Below are 21142 nucleotides of genomic sequence, written 5' to 3'. Positions count from 1 at the left end.
CAGTAGACAACTGAACGCCGCTAAGTTACCACATAGTTTGACTAGGGTCTCCGTTCTCGTCTTAGGGTTTTCTCAAAATAATTCCTTCAACATGTTCAAAATCGTTTGCACGATTTCACCGATTTTCCGTTGAATCTGTTGAAAATGAAGACGACCCCCGAAATATGCTATAAAGCTGTTTTAAAGTCTATTTCTCCCACAACGCTTTGAATTGTTTCTAGTTTACTTTTTTTTTTCTCTTTTCCACTAAACCAAATTTCAGTCATGACTGACGATATTCTCAAAGGTAATTAACTCCTATTGTCTTTTCTTTATAAATTAATGGGCAGTTTTTCTTTAGATAAATCAACCATTCCATCCCATCATAGGTTAGATAGATTTTCTTTTTTTAGTACCCTTTTTAACAGGATTTTAGTCTTGTTTCCTCTCGTACTTTTTCATATTTTCTTCTCGGAAATCGATCCATTTTGGAATTTTTCCTTTCAGGCCCTTGCTTTATTATCGGCTTAAAATGGCCTGGAAAGAAAATTGTAAAAAATAAATAACCCGCATCTTCTGAAAACATTTTTTCCCATCTGTTAGAACGTTTCTTTTACGTTTATTAATTGTCAGTCGATGATTCGGTTTGATTTTGATTATAAATAACAATGTTTTATGTCATCACTTATTTTAAATGCATTATGTCTTATGTCAAGTTTAAATTATTTCAGAATCGAGAAAATCGTCACAATTAAAGGAAGAAGAGGTTAGTCAATTTACAATTTTAATTCTGTAATATTTTTTTTATAATTAATACTTTTTTGATAAGCGACTTCCAACACGGTTTCCTCTACAAGTAATTGTAAAGGGCGGAGATCTAATTATTCTCCTTTTCTTTATCGTCTGTTTGATTTGTAAACTGTCCTGTTTGGACGTGAATCCTGGTTTAATATGTGCTTGTTTGTTTTTTATCCCTTGTGTTGTGATATTCACGAGTGTTTCATTTTTTTTCTTTCTTTTTCTCTTACTCAATTTTAGGTAGGTTCAGAATCCACTCCAAAAAAGCCTAGGACATCGGAGGATTTTTATCTCTTCTGCAAATTTATTCTGGAATACGAAAATTACGACGAGACCAAAGAGGAGGTAAGCATGTTTTTTTCTTTTTTCTTTTTAAATCATACAAATCATAAATTCGAGTTATTTTCTGTCCAATTCAACCCTAACCCATCCATACAGGGCCTTATATATAGTTTCTATAGACGTAAAAATTAACTTCGTTTATTTAAAATAACCCTCGATTATTAAAAACCCAAAGAATAAAACCAAAGGTGTATTCAAACTTATTTTGCGTAATCAAATGGCTATTTTATCTCAGCATTTTTAAAAAGGGTTATAATAAATGATAAATCATTTCTTTTTATTAAAAAAAATAATAAAAAAATAAAAAAAATAGGAGTGTTTACAGACTTCTTTTACTAACTATAATTTTAACCCTTTTTTACTTTAATAATGTTGAGCACCTGGATGCATCTTTTGATTATCAATCATTGAATCATCATTCCTCATGATGGGACAATGTTATTTTCTCCGTTGTTATTTCATTTACTTTTCTATAATGAGTACTCCTAATAAATGGACACCACATTAATTTATTTTTAATTGAAAAAGTCTTATAAGCGGACAATAGAATGCAAAACAGCTCAGGATTCCATGAATGAGTAATGACTCTTATGTGCTGATTGTGACATACTAGTTCATGGATGAGAAAAAAAAGATTCTTTCTATCAGATATAAGGTCAAAGTTGTACAAGTCTAGGAAGAAGAGAAAAATTAGTTTCTGTGTATATGCATTTTGTTTGTTCAAATCCATTTATTTTTTACTTACACTTAATGTATGTAATGAGTTTTCTATGTGTGGAACCTTCTAATAATGACGAATTCCCAAGTGGTGTCCACTTATGGGAAGTTCTATGGGAAGTTAAAGGATATTTATAAATTAAACTAGTGAAAATTAAATTGTGAACCCTTTTAGATTTAGCAATTTTGAAAATCGGTATGCACCTTTTGATCATCGTTGATCACGTACATTTTGATCCTAAATGTTTTGGCCATATACAGCCGAACTTCCCCAAATGGACACTTATAATAATCAGATATCCCTCATGACTTGACTATATCATTTTCCCAGGCATTATTTATTCCACTAAGAAAATTATTGTCAATAAACTGACAAGGTCACAATATGTATAGATTTTTTAATGAAAAATTCTCTTGTAAGCAGACAGTAGAAAGAAAAAACTGAGTATTCCATGTATGACATATGACTCTTCATGTTACTTAAAGTATTGTTTCTGGAATTCCTACACCCCACAACCCAAGCCTCCTGATCAGTTCTTAGTTCTGTGTTGTGAGAATGGCAAACCTGTTAAGAGATGAGTGTGATCTAAAATATTATTTCTATCATAGAAAAGGTCAAAGTCATGTGAGTCCATGAGAAAGAGAAAATTATTGTGTGTGCACTTACGCTTCCTTTGAATTCAATTTATTTTTTATTCACAAATAATTTTTCTATATGTGAGCCCTTCTAATAAACAGACAAAATCCCATTACCGAGTGGTGGTGGAAAAACAAACAAGTTTCTGTAGATGAAAAACATAACTTTATTTATGTTTATTTAAAATAACCCTCGATTATTTAAAAAATCAACAGCTAGATATTGTTAAAATTGTATTATATCAGCTGGGAACCAGAGGAATTTTTTTATTTTTCAACTCATTTGCATATTTACCTGTTGAATCATAGCAAATCAGTCGTTTATATCAGTTCAGTTTATTTGAAAACGAAGGACAATCACTGTCATTATTAAAAAATAAATAAATTAATTAATGCTTAATTTTCATTGCATTATTAAAAAATAGATATCCCCTATGGAAATAATTTACAGTAGATCGTGAATTTACATTTGCTGGATGTTATTCACATTTCATGCAGGTTGAACATACTAAATTTGCTATTGTTGCTTTTTGTCACTCATATAGGTTTTGGCATTTTGCCATATTCAATCCATTGTGATATCGGTGATGATCTTGATCTTTATATCCTTGTTGTTTTATTTTATTTTTATAACTGTATGTATTTCATATTAGGCAAAGTGCGATTAATGTTACATAAACATTTTGGGGGAGGGATCAGTCCATCCAGGGGATATGGTAGGAATGCGGTTTTATGTTTTGATTGAAAATTTATTGGTAATTTACCACTTGATTGATAATTGTCCTGTCTTATCCGGAATTATTGTACACCTTAATCAAACATGTTTTTGAAATTTTTCCATGTTCAAGGAATCCAAAGTAATGCTTACCTGGATGTGAGATGTCATTGATGATTATTGTATCGATATATAGATTATTCCTGTCCTGTCACCTTCACTTTGCTTTTAATCAAATATGTTGGTATTTTGCTTGTATTTATTGGTTTATATTCGTGTGATGTGATATTTGACTACCATTATCTGGATTGCAGATCCAATCTGTTGAAGTTTGTCATATTTGACTAATTATGTAATTATGGAGTTTCTCTGACTGAATTGCTAGATGTCATTGATGATCATCGTGTACTGTTTATTCTCATTGCTTTAAAGTAAAAATGTTCTTTTCATTGTTTTTCCATGCTCTCAAGGATTGTGTTTTGGCAGTACTATGATTGCTAGGAGTCATTAATGATCATACTCATCTTTTGATTAAATATGTATTGGTATTTTGCTATATCTTTTGTTATGTAAATTAGCATTAATTGACGTTGAACATTTTGTGCAATTTGATTTTAATGATCATCCTTGCCTATATTTTAGCTATGAATTAATACATATTTGTTTAGTGGTCATAATTGACCATATTAATTATTCCAGTTTTATCTAAGGTTTTTGGTTGAAATGAAAAAATAGTAACTCATTGGAACATCGCGTTGGCGCGGGGGTATTGGCAAATTTACTTTTGCAATTCGAGTCGAGAGACATGGTTGTAGAACTCCTTCTACCTGATGACGAGCAAAAAGCTAGAAATCCGGATCGTTGAAAAACAACACTGTGAGTAGGAACTATCTTTTTAAAGAGGATTGAACACTGCACTCACTCCACCATTCATCATTTCTATGAAAAATTAGTGTCACGAGCGGGATTCAAACCCACGACTTTGGGCTCAATTCTAGCTATGTTTTATTATTAGTTGTGTTTTTACATGTTTAAGGGTTGTGACATTTTGTTTGCTGGATTGATAACTGTCATTGATGGTCTTGTCCTTTTATTATCATTTTATGCTTAAATCAAACATACATTCAAATTTCTATGGCTGAATTAGGTATCATTGATGATCTTCTTTTACTGTTTATTCTCTTTGAGTGCTTTAATAATATAAGCTTGTATTTTCAATTTTTATTTTCAAGAATTCTGTTGTGACATAATTAATTATGGCTGGATTGCTAGATATTGTTAATGATTATCCTGTACAAATGTGTAGTATTTAGTGACTGTTAATTAATTGTTATTTAAAGGTCGTTAGATGCGGTCTGGTGTGTGTAAATTTTGAAAAACATTTTCTTTATCGTGCCAACATTTCGATCTTTATTGAGATCATTTTCAGGGCCTGGGATATATAAACATCGTTTAAATTATACAAATACATATAATAAATGATTATGAATTTATACAATGATGTACACAATACATAAATTTTAGGTTTATTCAAAGTATTTATACTCACTCAAAGTGTGTGTTTTCTGTCATGTCAGTGTTGTGTGTCGTTAGTGAGATTGTAATGTCTTTATAGATATGTTTGATTTTGAAGGAGTGGGGACGGGGGTAGGTATAGGAATTCATTTTTCATGAGGAGTCGACTTCTTTGAGGTGAAAGGGACCGACAACGATCTAGCTCTGTAGATGATCTCAATGAAGATCAAAACATTGGCATGATAAAGAAAATGTTTTTCTAAACTTACATCACACCAGACCGCACCTCATAATCTGTAAATAATTATTATCCTGTACTTTGTATTGTCTTTGATTAAAGTGTTTTAGTTACCATTATAGCGATATATTTGCTAATAATTATATTTTCATTTGTGAATTTCAATCATAGGCTGTAATGTACGCATTTATCATGTCAGTGTTGTTTTTTGTTGAATATTGTTTAACGTCGACAGCTTGTTATTCGCCCAAAACATCACATTTTCACTGTTTCCCATTAAACAGTTTCCTAATTTTCTAAACTTTTAAGAAGACAAAAATTAATTGTATCCCTATTATAAATATTTTTGTAAGTACTTCACAAGGTGAGGCTATGGGCATGGGATCACCGATTTTAATGAAACTTTTGCTGGTGATACTAGGTTGAAAAAATATTAGACAAGTGTATGAACGTTCTTGCCAATTTGCTCTAGGAACATAGAAAAAGCATTAGTAGTTTTAGTCCTTTTTTTAGTAATAATTTTCTGCCTTCGTTGTACACGTACTTCAAGGTTATTAATCAGTCGACTTGTTTTTTAAACTAGGATAAGAAAATAATAAGCATGATTGTATTAAATAAGATTAGACATATAAAAAGTTACAAAAAAAAAAAAAGAAAAAAAAAGACAAGTAGTAGGTCAAAAACTCATTTTTTGACAAACAAAATAAAATTTGTTTTAATTCAAAAAGTTTGTTTTAAAGTTATAAACATTTTTGTGATAATTGGAAAAATCATCAAAAACATTTGGTGGAAGGCAAAAATTTTAAGAAAAAAAAATATTTTTGATATTCCCAAAAATTTGTATCAGGTTTTGTTGGGGGGGGGGGTTTGCAAAAAATAAATCTATTTTGTTTCTCGCTAAAAACATATTTTAATCTACTTTGCCAAGAAGCTTAGTTGTTAATAGAAGAAAATACTGTTTTGTTTGTTAGTGGTTTTAAACATTTAATGTTACAACTCCTTCACATTAGTGATAACTTAAATAACATTATTATTATGTTGAAAAATGGCAAAAAGGAGGGAAAATTCAAAAGGTGGGGTTGAGATGGGAAGTTAGTGTCCGAGTGGATCGAGGTCACGATAGCTCAAGTGGTAGAGNACTTACTTCAATTAATTAATTAATCTTTTTATGTAAGGTCTTGGTTGAGATGAAAAAGTTAGAGTCACGAAGCCGAAGATCGTGGGTTCGAATCCCGCTCATGCCATTGACTTTTTTATCTCAACTAAAAACCTTAATTAATTGTAAATTATTATTATGTGAGAAATAACAAGTTACTCAAAATCGGTGTTCATTTTTTCATATATTACAGTAAATGCATGGTTAGTAAATAATGAACAGTTTAATATTTAGTTGTACTTTCTTTTGTAGGAACTACACGAGACATCCGAACAAAGTGAAAGGAAAGATTCTGAAAGTAGTTCCAAGTCGAGCGCAGGCGAACAGCAAAATTCTGTTGTCGAATCATCCGACGACGATTCTTACGATCTTGTGACATGCTTTTGTCAAAAACCATTTGCTGGGCGCCCGATGATAGAATGCAGCAGCTGTTTGACATGGATCCATCTGAGGTGCGCGAAAGTCAAAAAGTCCGAAATTCCTGATGTTTTCATTTGTTCTGATTGCAGGGAGCACAAAGAAATCGTTTAATTGTTTATAAAAATACAATAAATGTGTAAAAAATATTTTGTAAATTTAATATTATGAGTAGGTTATTTTTCAAATAGCCTGCAATTGTTGGCTGTGTTGAAATTGTATAATAAAAAATGAGTTATAGATATTGCTCATTTGGGTATTACAAGAATTCATATGAATTAACATTTTCTATATTCAACAGATACAAATCAACTTAGGGGGCTTCCTTTGCATCCGAACTTTATAAGCTTAAAATATGGCCTTAAATTGTTAATACAACCGAGATGGTAATAGATAAAAAGAGCCTATTTGCTTTTAATTCTATTATTACACAATGTATTTAATAATCACAAACATGGTATAACTACAAACAAATGTACAAATGTTGAATTAAAGAGATGCAATATATTTTTACCAAAACATTTTCACTTATATATTTCTTGTTCCAATTCTAATTGGAAAATTTAAATCTAAGGATGACACAATAGCCATTAGATTGTATAAAATAAAATTCATATCAAATCAAAAGTCACTTTTATTATAATGCAACATTTATTTGGTTAGGTTTTACAAATTTTCTGCACAACAATTCTTTATTTTATTTGTGAAAATGTTTATTCCTATGCATCTTGTTTAAATTCATTAATGTTTTCTTGTGTGACTAGATGTACATTTTCGTTTTATTGTTATCATATAATATCATGAGTGTTTTAAATCATGTTGTTTGGAAACTTCCAGATAATACATCTGTGAATCTGTTTATTTTTTATTTTATTTTATTTTTTAATTTTATATAATTATGGTTGTTACAAAGAATGATTATTCCATAGATGTCATTTATGTGAACCATTTGTAGTTTTACAATAGTTTTATTTCTACGTGTATAATTTGATGATGATGGTCAGAATTTGCATGATTTAATTATAGGGTTTTTACCTGATTTAATTGTTTTAAATAAATTTGTGTTTTTTGAAAATGAAAGCCAAAGAAACGTCACTTGTACAATAGTATCAAAAAAAAAATTTTTTTTGTTTATAATTAAGAACAATTTTAACAGACTCAATATTTTTATTTTTAATAAAAAAAAGTTAAACATTTGTTAATCTCTTCTGGAATCACAGTAATTTTTATGTCATTGTCATTGTCACCCAAGCCATCTTCTTGAAAATTACTTAACTAAGTATTACTACATTTGGTTAACATGGATGAAATGCGACTTTATTTTCAAAATTGTGTTTATATAAAATGTTTTTGAATGCGTAGATAGGCATCTTTGCAGAATGTAAGTAAATAATATTGATTCATAAGCACTAAGAGACAGATCTAATTATGAATCATTTTTTCAAATAGGTTCTAACTCTTCATTTACAAACTTTAAATGAAAAAGAAAAACAGTCATTATAATTAACACCGAAAAAGCCTTTGGAGGTAAAAAGTCATGTTATTTTAGTTTCCTTCTTGAATAGAGGCTAATTAGCAGCCATTGTTTTAAAAGATAAATCTAGCACAAGGAGGAAAATGTACTATGTACAGAAGTTTTTTTACAATATAGTTGTTACCTGTACTACTTGAGTGTTAGCCTTTTGCCAAGACTGNTATATATTTAAAATTAGTCCCCATTATAGAAAATAACTGAATGTTTAAGTATTATGGCCATGATTTGTTTATCACATTTTGCTGAGGGCCTCGAATAGGATTATCAACCCGTTCATGCTGATATGTAAATCAAAAGTGTGAGTATAAACCATTGGAAAATTTATGTTTACTTTTTATCATAAATAGTAAATGTGATGTAATATTTTACAAACCACACAATTGCATTTTTTTTTATAGTTTTACTACATTAAGACAATAAATACTTGAATAATATTAAAATTAATTTTTTAGGATAAATATAATGATCAAAATACTTGAACCATCCAAATTTTCTTATTACCAAGTAAGAGTGCCATGTCAAACTCAGTGATAAATAACATGATTATAGATGTCTGATTAATTTTTAAACCTACTGCAACTTGTGATAAGTACAAGATCATGGCTGTAGTCCATTTTTGTACATATAAAGTTGTGTAGACGCTTGAGTATGACCACAATCAGGATCATTCAGATACGCTGGGAAACATCTGCTTAACTGCTCCTGAAACATCAAAGAGCACAATTTTATCAACATTATGATTAAAATTAGTTTGAAAAAAAAACCATATTATTATTTTTTATTTAGTTTTAATGTGTTGTTTAGAATCAGCTAAGTTTGTAAGTTGTTTAATTATTTATATTTACTTTATTTTATTTTGGAACAAACTATAATTATTAATAGTGAAATATGTAAAGTTTTGATTCTATAGAGGACAGGTCCTTGTCTTTTTTTCCTTAGTATTTGTATTGTTTGTAATCATGCTCAAGTGTATACTCAACGCATGGCCGTTTGCCTTTTATATGAAATGAATGAATAACATGTGAAACATGTAATTGGATCTTGGTGTTGTTTTTATTTATTAAGAAAAAGTCATATTTTGTTTAATTATTGTACTCTGAATTGACAAAGTAGGAAAAAACCCATAGAGCCCATACGTGTTGATTTAATTTTATGAAAATGTTTAATCAACACATAAAACACAAATGTCAAAGTTACCATTACTACGAATAAATTGTATATAATGAAAATTGGTTAATTAAAAAAAAAAATTAATATTTATGTATTACTTTCCTATAGAAGAGTGCCATAGATTTATTTTTATTATTAGAGTTATCTCTTGCAATAATAAACCAAACGATGTACAAAATGTTAAACCTTCCTACAAATTTTTTTAATTTGTGTCAAAATTAAACGTTTAGTTTTAAAGTGTAACAATTCACAGAATACTCATTTATACAAAATACTATATAAATGTTCATTGGCAAATTTGTCTAATGTTTAAACAAATCCATTATATTTCGTCGTCCATTGACCAAATTACTTACTTCAATTAATTAATTAATCTTTTTATGTAAGGTTTTGGTTGAAATGAAAAAATTAGTGCCGCAAGTGGGATCCGAACCCACAACCTTTGGCTAAATACACCGCTGCTCTACCACTTATCACGATAGCTCATGTGGTAGAGCAGCGGCATATTTAGCCGAAGGTCGTGGGTTCGAATCCCGCTTGTGGCACTAACTTTGCCATTTCAACCAAAACCTTACATAAAAAGATTAATTAATTGAAAGTGTAAACAAATGTTTAAGAGATAGTTTCTGTCTAAATAATTCAATGTTGCTTGCGATTTTTGAGAACAATGAAGTTTTTTTTTTTTTTTTAATTTATTTATTATTATTATTATTTTTTTTTGAAAGTTTTGATTTAATAATACTGAATCACACAATGGTCAATGGCTCAAAATGGTTTTTATGTTAAATTGGAATCCAACTCTTGTATTATAATACTGTTATGTTTCTTTTCTTTTAATGTTAATAGAAGTGCAATGTTAAAATAATCCTAAATGGTGACGTAAACAAATTGGGCTGTACATTTGACCATTTGATTAAGAAAAAAAGGCATTTAATTTGCTCCTATTGAGAAAAAAATGTTTTTGGCAGTATTGTAAGTTTTTTTTTGTCAATACTCCAACGATTTTAATAATTTTTTTTTTATATGATGCACATCAAGCAACAGAAACACTTTTTTAAGTGTAATTGTTACTAATTGTCTTTTATTCGTTTATAAATATGGATGGTATTAGCTTGCCACTCATCAAAGCTATTGTTTTGTCATTTTAAGAAAATAATAAATAGAATGAATAAAAGTCCTTAGTCATGCACTCAAATTGGGTTTATTTTATTCACTAATGTGGTTAGACACATATACGTGCATCTTAATTTTTGTCCTAGTCGTAATTATAAAAGCCTGGGTGTATGTGCGTATCAGAGAGAATAGAAAGAAAGATTTACATATATTGGATATTTTACTGGTAGCTTAGCTAGTGAAATTGGTTAAAAATTTCTTGAAAATTTTAATTCAGAACATAGATACTATAATTATAAAAATATTTCATTATAGTATAATATGTAATATAGATAAAAGTTATACCATGAGTGGTAATTCATTGTCTTCAGAGCATATACGCTATATGTAATTATAAAATATATTTTATTATTTGTTAAGAAAGTTTATGTGCTCTGAAGACAATTTTATTTTCTTATAAAACAATGTATCTATTTTGATTAAAATGCTTTAGTGTTTGGTACTTAAAGCCTGTAATAAATCGACATTAAAATTATTTTTTCTTAATTATTGTCATTAGAATGTAACTGATTGATATCTCAAAATTTTATACTTACCAAAAAATGATTCAATTGGAATTTTCAAAACGGACAAAAATAGTTGAGATTTTCTTTGTTGCACCCGATTTGTATTTGTACATAAGTTTGCTGGTTTTCTTATCGTTTATAATTTTTATAAGATCACATTCAAGAATACAAATATATTTTTGAAATATGAAGCGACAGATTCATTTTTGAAATACAGTAGTCAAAATTTAAAAACTGTACTAGAGTTACATTTTTGCACATAAATTAATATTATGTAGAAATTAGGAGAGTATTTCATCAAAAGTAATTCTTAGCACATTTTGTAATATAATGTAGATAAGAATATAAAAAAAAATTTCTTGTTAAAATTGTCAACTAATGAAATTGAGCTTTACATATTTGATTAAGAAATAGTTTATAAACTAAACTTGAAAGAAGTTGAATGACTAAACTTTAAAATTGTATTTTGAATAAATGTATAAATTTAAATGTGTGCTTGTTTAATGTAGTATTCAAATATGACGATAATAAAAGAAACGCACATAACATTTTTGTCACTAAAAATTTTCTGTTCCACTGTTAAAATGATAAGATAAAGATCATAAAAAATTGTTTGTCATTATGCTTGTAAAAAGCTAAATGGTTTTTAATTTATATATTTCCAAATGTAGGCGCATGAAAAACTTTGTAAACACTGCTTAAATGTCACAACAAATACAGATTCAAAATAATAAAACTATTTAAAATAAAATTTTATAGTTATATTGAGAATGTATTAGCTTAAATCTGGATGTTGAGTTAATTCAGAAAATAAAACAGCCATGAAAATATGTTAGCTCAAATAAATCAAAAGAATGATTGTGATTTCTGTTTATTTATTTATTTTTTTAGCCTGATACTTTTGACTTAGACAAATCTTAACTAGCTCCTTTACATATGGTTTAATTGTTTATTCTATAGCATTGATGTGTTATAGAACAACACAATCCCTTTGTAGGGATTTTTTACTCCACTTTGGACCTATATAGATAGGTCATTGTGGAACCTTTAGCACTCTCTGTTGTGCCTAGTTGTAGTTCTGGTCCCAAACATGAGAAGGCTGCCACAATTTAGCTAGTTGGACTGCCTGTTTCCTTACCATAATGTCCCGGTACCCACCTCACTTTGTATATTCCTAGGGCTGTTAGGCGATTTAGGCACTCCCAGACTACTTTGGAGTACAGCATACATATTTAGTGCCTTTTAGTTGTCTGACTGTCCCAAAATATGTAAACCTGTGCACCTTTTAGTTTATTTGTATACTACTCAGCTTGGAAAATAGTTGGAACCAGTCCAAGGGGTTTTGCTAGGCCGTAATTCACCCCTTTACCCCTATCCTATGTTCCACACACTGGTGCACTTAGTTGTGATTCTAGTTTACATGGGTGAGAGGTCTGACCTATTGACTAGTTGGTCAGCCTGTTCCTTTTCTCCTTATCCTTTCATGCCTCGGAACCCACCTCAGGCAATTTAGGCATAATCAGACTAGTTTAGACTAAAAGAATAAGCGTTTAGTGACTTCATGCCCTTTATTGCTCCGTGACTGTCCGAAAGATCCATCTTTCATTTTACCCCTACATATACACCCTTATACCATCTTTGATTCATGTTAGGCCCCTTCCTGAAACCTGCGTTCTTCCAAAGATCTTTGATATCTATGACCACTTGGGAGGTGACAGAGTTGAGTTCCCCTCATAATGTCAGTTACTATTAGTTTTTAGACCTTTTGTATGTGAATCTATAGCTGTTGTGGGACAATTATGCATTGATTCCGTTATATTAAGAGTCTTTGTAGACTTTGCTATAGGTTTTGTGTCTATGCAGCGTGTTTTTCCACTATACCAGTGCTTCATGAGACTAAGGGTCTGACCGTAGTGACATATAACCAATACTCCATCTTACAGATTATTAACCAGTTTCGCTGCATAATTTCTGACCAATGTTTAGTGTGTTTTGCATATGATTCAACAATTTTTCTATTTATGATATCTACCACGTAAAACCTATGGTATGGTATTCTCAACCGTTAAGCTCTTTGATTAGGTCTTCTACCAGTAGCAACCATAGAAGTGGTTTGTTTGTTATGGAGGAAAATTCTCCTATGGAAAAAACACTTGTTTTTCTTTACCATATAGTTAAAACTTATCTTTTGTAAATTTTCAATAGGAAAACTTAAATTCGCTAAACAACCACGGAGAAATTTTTAGACAGTGAGTCCCATTTTTGTACATCAAAACTGTAATATATTTTTAATTTTTTTAATTACATTTACAAAATGTCATTAAATTTAATTTTTTATTAGGGTTCGNACAAATTTCACTTATATAACAATAAAAATATAAATTTCATAGGAATTACGACAGTCGCCTGTTAACTTTCTTTTGACATTACCAAATTACAATCCAATCCGAGATTAGACTCATTTTTATTTCATTAGGTTTGTATAAATATATTTATTTTTTCGGAAAGTGTGATTTTTAACATGCTGTGGGGAAATATCAATAGGGCTTGATACCTTCATGCTTGTGATTTGATCTGAAATGTTGAAATTATAAGAGTCAAATTAATCCTATATACTTTCAAAAAAAAAAAAAAAAAAAACTTACTTTGTTTCATATGTCGATGTAAAGACATTTGAAATTGCACATCATCAAGGTTATCATATTCATCTGGAGGAAGAACATGATCATTGTACTGCTAAAATAATAAGCATTAATAGATCGGTGGTGTTATTTATTGAATTTATAAACTGTAGAAACTATTTATGAAGGTGATCTTTTATTCATTGATGTTTTTTACAAGTGTCAATTTTAATGTCATACTTATCTTTGGAAAAGCAGAATTGGTGAAAGGGATCCGCTAATGCCAACTGGGGTCTAAAACCGAGTATGACTACGGAAATAAACCAATGACTATAATTCAAATAAGCCTTGGGCAATATGCCATTAAATTTCAATCAGAATTGAGACCTGTTAATAACGGGCAGCAATACAGGAACCTCATTGGTAGTAAAGTCCATAGCTGTTTGCGATGGCATCAAGGCCCTTTCGAACATTGGGGGAAAACAACATAACCTTGTTTCGGGATCAGAACATACAGGACAGAGGGACAACGAGGTGGCTGATTGTTGAAGGAAAATTCAATCAGGACACCTATCGGCCTTGATCCCTTTTACGGCAGACTAAATTGCAGATCCATCAGACAACGGGTTAAAAATAAGTCCTCGGTTCAATGGGATTAAATTCCAGGAGAGAGGCATGTAAAAAATTCATTAAAAGACTCTCACAGGTACTAACGGTAGAACTATACAAACTAGGGTTTGTTAAGACTGGAATAATATTTGGACTGCAGACTCTGAAGGTGTATGCATAGACTTGGAGCAGCGGAAACAAGCCTGTATAGATATTGCAAGTAAGAAGAAGAAGTGGAACATGCCACTTGGCGAAAATAACAAAATTACCTTTATTTAGGTACCAGGGCAGATAAATTGGCCAAGGAAGGTTCAAATTTATAAGCATAGATACATCGGACAATGGGTTAAACAGTCCTCAGTTCAATTGGGAAATTCCAGGACAGAGGGATGCAAAAAGTTCGTGAGCTTTGCAGAAATCAACGACAGAACTACTAAACTTAGGACATGTAGGGTAGAATGATAATGATTGGTGATTGGACACTGCAGATTCTGGAGATGCAACCTTGCCTGGGCAGATATTGCCACGAATAAGAAGCAACAGTGGAATATGTTGTTAGCTGTTTGGTGCGAAGGTGTACGCAGATTGAGATTCATACTCCTGGTAGAGAAAAAGCCAAGGCCTGAAGGATACAGATGATCTTAAAGCACTGGGATCTGGTTAAACACCTTAAGATTAACAAAGAGCTCTAGAAAAAGAAATGACACAATAGACCAATATTGGTCATGGTATGCATGGTTGTAAAGAGGCCTACTCATTTCAACTGCATTAATTTATATTTGACATTTTCAAGTTCCTGATATAAGCTGAAAATCAGCATAAAATAAGATGAAGAAAATGAAATTTTGACAATTTTTTCCAAAAAAGAACTCCACCTCAATATTCTAACCACCAATGTATTTGCATAACATTTTGTTTATTTGTACAGAAGATAATAATTGCAAGATGCAATGACAGATTGATTCTAAAACTAAATAAAATAAAATTTAAATAGGGGATAACCTGTGAAACTGTTTCGAATGAATCTCAGTGGCCCTAAATTCCAAACCCAATGTACTTACAAGTGGATGTTTTTCAACAACACCAGAACCCTGTGTCTAATAATAATAATATTTTGAGAAAAAATTGTTATTTGTAAAAAAAAAAAAAAAAAAAGAATTTATGGATGTTACATACAAGTCATGCAGTTATCTTTATCTGCCTATCCTTGTGGTTTTAATCTGTCAGGCACATTTTGGGGCTTTTCACCATCTTCAGTTAAGTCTGGGTGATTTTTATTTTTCTGAACAATTTTTCTGACAGGCAGACCACAACGATCGGTATTGACCAAATTATATGAATAATCAGTTATAATTCTTTTCATCATTAAGTACCTTGCTTTTAGGAGTAGGAAAATTATTGACATCCACAATGGAAGATCCCTGGTAGATAAAAGGATGAAAATCATGAGTCAGTTTTTCTTTACTGGCTTTAGGCATTTGAAATGTAGCGTATGGGTAAATTTCATCAGCGTACTCTAAAAAATTATACAAATTAAATGTTTTGTTAAAATGTAGAAGCACATTTAAAATTATTTTACCAGGATCTACTCTGTTTGTAGGTTCCGCTTTTTTATCCATCGCTGAATAATACTCGGGTTGTGGCATCACTTCAGCGCTTGGCTCTTCTAAATTGTTGCACTTCCAAATTTCTATAAATCGATTTATGAGTCATTTTCAAATAAGGACATTAGATTTTTAAATATGCATACTTTGTTTTAGGCATATTATTATAGTCACAATTGCAAGTATAAGAGCCAGTATTGATGCGATTATAGGCAAAGTTGTGTGTAAATCTAAATAAAACGGCTTCGGCTGTTCCCTCGGCTCCCAAGGAGTATCGATTTGGCTTTCTTCTACAATTAAAATTGTCAAATATAAAAAAATTGTTCAATTTCATCATTCTTTTGTGTGTCTATCCTACCTCCATTAGCTGGTTTAGTTGTTGTGTGAAAATAATGGCTGATTTGCCCTGCAGATGTGTGGGAGATGATGCAGATTTGGTAAAATGTCGACGGTTGTAGCCCAGACATTACATAGTTAGACCCAGGAAGCCACTCACCAACTGTTTGCAATGTTTTTATATACTTGATTAAAAATGCATTATTTAATTTGGCAATAATAACAATAAATAAAAATATTTTATAATGATTTATCACACCATAACAACAAAACAAATTAAGTATTACACACTCAGGCCTAAATGTTGGTCAAATTAGGAATTTTTGAGCAAGCAAAATGATATATTAGCTGCAATACACACCAATCACTCATTTTTATTTAAAAATCATCATTGAAAATTATAATATAATTTAATTTAAACATATCTTTAAGCAGTAATTCATGGTCGTAGACAACAGAGATTTCCGGTATACTGATGGATCAAAGATGGAATCCATGCAATCCAACTCCATGCACAGTTGTTTATAAAGAAGAAAATGAAAGGTTCACGGATTTAAATACTTCCTATGGAAAAAAACACTTGTTTTTCTTTACCATATAGTTAAAACTTATCTTGTGTAAATTTTCAATTGGAAAACTTAAATTCGCTAAACAACCATGGAGAAATTTTTAGACAGAGTCCAATTTTTGTACATCTTTTGGAAAGGGTTTTTTTTAATGCTAAAGTTAGCATCTCTAACAACAGGAAATAAGAATGATAAAAAGGCCCATTTGTAAGTATGTCGGGTTCGAATTCAGGGGCACAGAATTCAAACCCAGGACCTTTACTTTACAGTGATGAGCGCCGTGTCAATTGATCTTTGGTTCATCTAAATGGTAAATATAATCCATAATTTATTCGTCAACTTATATCTAATTTTATTTTGAAAATTTCCAACTGGTACAGATAGTAGCAAATAAAAAAACTAAATTGTAATTTTCCTCCCGATCAAACGAATCTTTTAACAGGTGGTAATGAACGTTACATTAATCACAAAACTGTAATATATTTTTAATTTTTTATTACATTTACAGAATGACATTAAATTTAATTTTATAACATTTTTCAATTGAATTGGCACAACTCTGGGTTAACGAACTGAAGTTGAGTCAATAGAATTTTTTATTTATAGCCTCACAAGAAAAATATGCAGTTTGCTACTGTTAATTGATAAAAATCAAACATTTGGCACCAAAGTTGTGTATTTTATATACTACATCTGTATAAACTAATACTAGTGCACTCTGATTGATATATTGTATGCAAGGTTAAATAAGATTTTATAAATAACTTAGTTTACATTTAACTTAACCTGTTATTAGGCCATTACTACATAAATGTATCAATAAACATATATTTCACATCAATACATTGATATATTTTTAAATAATATACTTTTGGTTCTGAGAATTTATATAATTGAATTAATAAAATTAATAGTTTAAATATTTCTACAACTATTTGGGTATTGATATTGAACTTTTTCTATTCCAACAAGGAAAAGCTTTTATTACACTACTTTTAAACACATATTCCTTTTCAAATAGTAATAAGATATTTTGCATCAGTAAATCTGTCAATACTTTTGTTCACCTAATTATACACATTTCTTTTATTAAAGTACAAAAAACTGAATTAAACATTGATTTTTTGATGGATCTGTCAGCCACACTTATTTTACAATGTAAGCTATGATGATTTAAATACTAATTAAATGCTTATTCATTTACTTAATTTGCAAACACATTCAAACAGATTTTATACATATTGTTTCCTGTATAGAATTTTCTGAAGGCAATTTTCATATCATGAAATGTGGTAAATCAAGTGTTAATAAAATAATTATCTTCATAGAATATTAGTTATAATTGCTGGATGTGTTTGAATACCAAAGGGAATTAACAGAAGACAGTTTGTTTGCTTAATTCTTTCTTTGAGCGCTCAATAATGCTCTTTGAAATGAACAAGTCAAACATATAAATTTATACAAAGTTTGTAAAAGAACAATAAATATTTCACATTTATCATGGGATGTGATCGGACAGGATTGATATTTAATATAGCTTCTGATACTTTGTCGGACATCATTTCAGTTTTAATGAACTTGGCACAAATAGTTCCTAGCAGTGCAGAATGAATTAGCTGCAAAATACATCTATTAAAATCGTGAAATGAAAAAAGTTAAAAAAAAAAAAAATAATGGTAGGAATTTAATTTATTAACATTATAATCATAATACATAATATGCAATAAAGATACATAATTTTCATATCTAAGTTGCTTTTGATACTTAGCTTTGTTTAAGAAATACGCACTACAAATAACATTCATTAGATTACAGAATATTTCTCTAAATTATGATATTTTAAGGTTCATACAATATATAACAGCAGTGAAAATCAATAGTGAAAAGTTATTTCGCTGTTTACAAAGAGAGATATTATACATATATCAAGATTGCGTTTGATTATAATGAATATAAAGACAATATCACAGGTTAATAAGCGATGAAATTACAAATGTTCTTAAATAAAAATCATTGACATTCAAAGCATTGAAATACTGAAGAAATCAACAGCTTCAGTTAAACAATAAAATTCTCAATTATTTTTACAAAATAATCTTCAATTATTATCTATAAAAAAAAATCAGAACTGTTTCAATTAGTACTGTATTAAAACTAAAATGTAAAAAAAAATACAAAATCGTTCTACTTTGATAGGGAGTAATTTATTTTCTCGAGTGTGATGACATTCAATAATTATAAAATTAACCCTGCCTTCAATTAATAAATGCCTTAAAGTACTTATTCAAACCGCTTTTTTAAATATAATATATTTGAAGACCAATTGCCAAAAGCAGTAGTATATATACTATTTTTATATATTTTGTTACACATTTTTAAAATTTTAATGTAACAGTAGATTGAATAATTCCTAGTTTAGTCTANTTACATACTTATGCTAAAGTAGAATAAAGGCATAAATGTTTATGATTTTAACTCCTAACTAATGCGAGAATGCACTAAATGCCTGATGTCCCTAAGAGAACACAACAAGGCTACGTTGAGATGGTTTTCGAGAAATAAAGGTATGGAAAGAAATGAACATGCTGGCCAATTAGCCAAAGAAGGGGCAGATGTTCTTATGGGACCGAAACCACCGAAAATTACTTACAAAAGAAAAACACTAGACGAACACCAGGTTTGAGACAAGCTAACAGATTTATAATTCTCTCAAAAAGGCAAAAATTCGAAGAAAATTATAGGTCTCTAGCCACAGCCTACTTAACTACTGTCTAATGAATAATAGGTAAAGATGAGACCAAAACTTTGTCAAGAGGAATGTGAGACATTGGCACATGTCTTTGTGAATGTGAGGTCTAGTCTGTATGGTACAGCCACTTCGGTAAGGCAATTCTCACACTAAGTCAAGAAGCAAAGAGTGACCAAGGAAAGTGCTTATATTTATACGCAAGATAATTTTAGAATAATAAAGAAGGCAATACAATTAATTCTTTTTTAAGCAGATAAAAGTTCCATGTGTCCTTTTGTAGAGTGCCCTTGGCTCCATTAAAGAGAGTGTGTAGGAATGCCACCCGATATGAGAACTGTGCATGAGTTAGGTTAAAGAAAACAGGGTTGTTTTATTGTATGTAGTTCTGATCTTGTTTTCTATATGTTTAGAGTGAATGTATTTACTAGCATGAATATGTGAGAGAACTGATTGTGGAATATAGAACCTCATCGACCCTTAATTTGATTAGTACATAAATAATTGTAAAGGGTGATGGAGTGAATATCTAGTATTCCACTACCCTATTTGAGTGAATGAGTGTGAATTTAATAACTGCATGCATTGGGAGCTGAAATGACCTAGCCGTTGACAGCCGCAGGAGTCTAACTTCGGTGTAGGACGGGTAAGTTCAAGGTCTGACCCTGCACTGCCTAAATCTGATGTAGGTCATTCTGTTCAGATGAGTATGTACAGACATGTGCAGAATTGAGCTTATTATAAATTAATAAAAGACATCATCAATATATGTTTAGTGTGAACTGATACCAAAAACCACATACCTAGGTGCCATTTGCTATTTCTTGTTTTTCTTTCTATCACAAAATGCGTTACGGGGCATTCAAAGAACCTCCACAGTTCCAAATGGACTATGATTGTATTTGACGTTGTTGTTAATGCCTGAGAAGAAGTATAAGTTGCATAACACAAATTAATTTACTGTACGAATAATGCTAGTCATGTAGTATTGTAATGTACTTGGTCAGGAAGAGGTGGCTCAGGTGCAGGCGCCAATGTTGACAGCTGTAATATATCACTGAGAGGCCCCATTCCTACTCGGTTTTCTGCACTTATTCTAGCTTCTATTGTAGTACCACATTGCAGATTGCTTATTGTGAATTCATCAGCACTATTGGTGAAATTGATTTCATTCCAATTCAACGATTTCTAAGACAAAAATGCATTTGATTATATTTAGACAATGATAATTCAGAGGTCGTGAGATGCGGTCTGGTGTGACGTAGGTTTTAGAAAAACATTTTCTTTATTGTGCCAACGTTTCGATCTTTATAAAGATCATCTTCAGGGCCTGGGATTTATAAACATTGTTTAAATTTTACAAATACATGTAGGATGTGAAAAAATGAATATATACAATGCTAGAAATTTTCGCTTTAAAAAAATTGAATTTATTATAATGCTAGAAAATTTTAGATTAAAAAAATGAATTCATACAATGCTAGAAAATTTTAGATTAAAAAAAAATTATACAATGCTAGAAAATTTTAAATTCAATCAAAGTATTTGTACTCACTCAAATGTTTGTTTTCCGTGTAGATGTGTCATTCTTGTCTGTCGTGTTGAGAGTGCCAGTGAGATATTGATGTTTTATAATTATTCAGAAATCGTGAGATGCGGTCTGGTGTGATGTAGGTTTCAGAAAAACATTTTCTTTATCATGCCAACGTTTCGATCTTTATTGAGATCATCTTCAGGGTTCAAAGTGTTTGTCTTCTGTGTAAT

The 21142-nt window shown here is 30.3% G+C and overlaps 2 protein-coding genes across 2 annotated transcripts in view; one reads left to right on the top strand and one right to left on the bottom strand.

Moving 5' to 3' along the window:
• Nucleotides 1-8750, top strand: LOC106666913 (PHD finger protein 23B-like). Its single transcript, XM_014394450.2, has 4 exons — nt 1-286; nt 711-745; nt 1018-1122; nt 6349-8750. Exons 1-4 carry the CDS (start codon nt 265-267, stop codon nt 6625-6627), a joined length of 441 nt encoding a protein of 146 aa, XP_014249936.1. The 5' UTR covers nt 1-264; the 3' UTR covers nt 6628-8750.
• Nucleotides 8751-13273: 4523 nt separating this feature from the next.
• Nucleotides 13274-21142, bottom strand: part of LOC106666912 (Down syndrome cell adhesion molecule-like protein Dscam2) — a 41986-nt gene continuing 34117 nt past the window's right edge. The window contains exons 27-34 of the mRNA XM_024229840.1: nt 20378-20566; nt 20182-20299; nt 16089-16229; nt 15877-16020; nt 15706-15816; nt 15500-15642; nt 13542-13632; nt 13274-13470 (exon numbers count right to left, since the gene is read on the bottom strand). Of these exons, the coding sequence (XP_024085608.1) occupies nt 13361-13470; nt 13542-13632; nt 15500-15642; nt 15706-15816; nt 15877-16020; nt 16089-16229; nt 20182-20299; nt 20378-20566 (1047 nt within the window). The 3' untranslated portion in view covers nt 13274-13360. The remainder of the gene's footprint in view (nt 13471-13541; nt 13633-15499; nt 15643-15705; nt 15817-15876; nt 16021-16088; nt 16230-20181; nt 20300-20377; nt 20567-21142) is intronic.

This window comes from Cimex lectularius, unplaced genomic scaffold (assembly GCF_000648675.2).
Source record: "Cimex lectularius strain Harlan isolate CLEC.00 unplaced genomic scaffold, Clec_2.1 scaffold381, whole genome shotgun sequence".
Lineage (NCBI taxonomy): Eukaryota > Metazoa > Arthropoda > Insecta > Hemiptera > Cimicidae > Cimex > Cimex lectularius.
This window is presented reverse-complemented; position numbering and strand designations above follow the sequence as displayed.

Coding starts and splice junctions, on each gene's coding strand:
- LOC106666913 (XM_014394450.2), top strand. CDS start 265: ATGACTGACGATATTCTCAAAG. Junction 287..710: donor GACTGACGATATTCTCAAAG/GTAATTAACTCC, acceptor AAATTATTTCAG/AATCGAGAAAATCGTCACAA. Junction 1,123..6,348: donor ACGACGAGACCAAAGAGGAG/GTAAGCATGTTT, acceptor TTTCTTTTGTAG/GAACTACACGAGACATCCGA.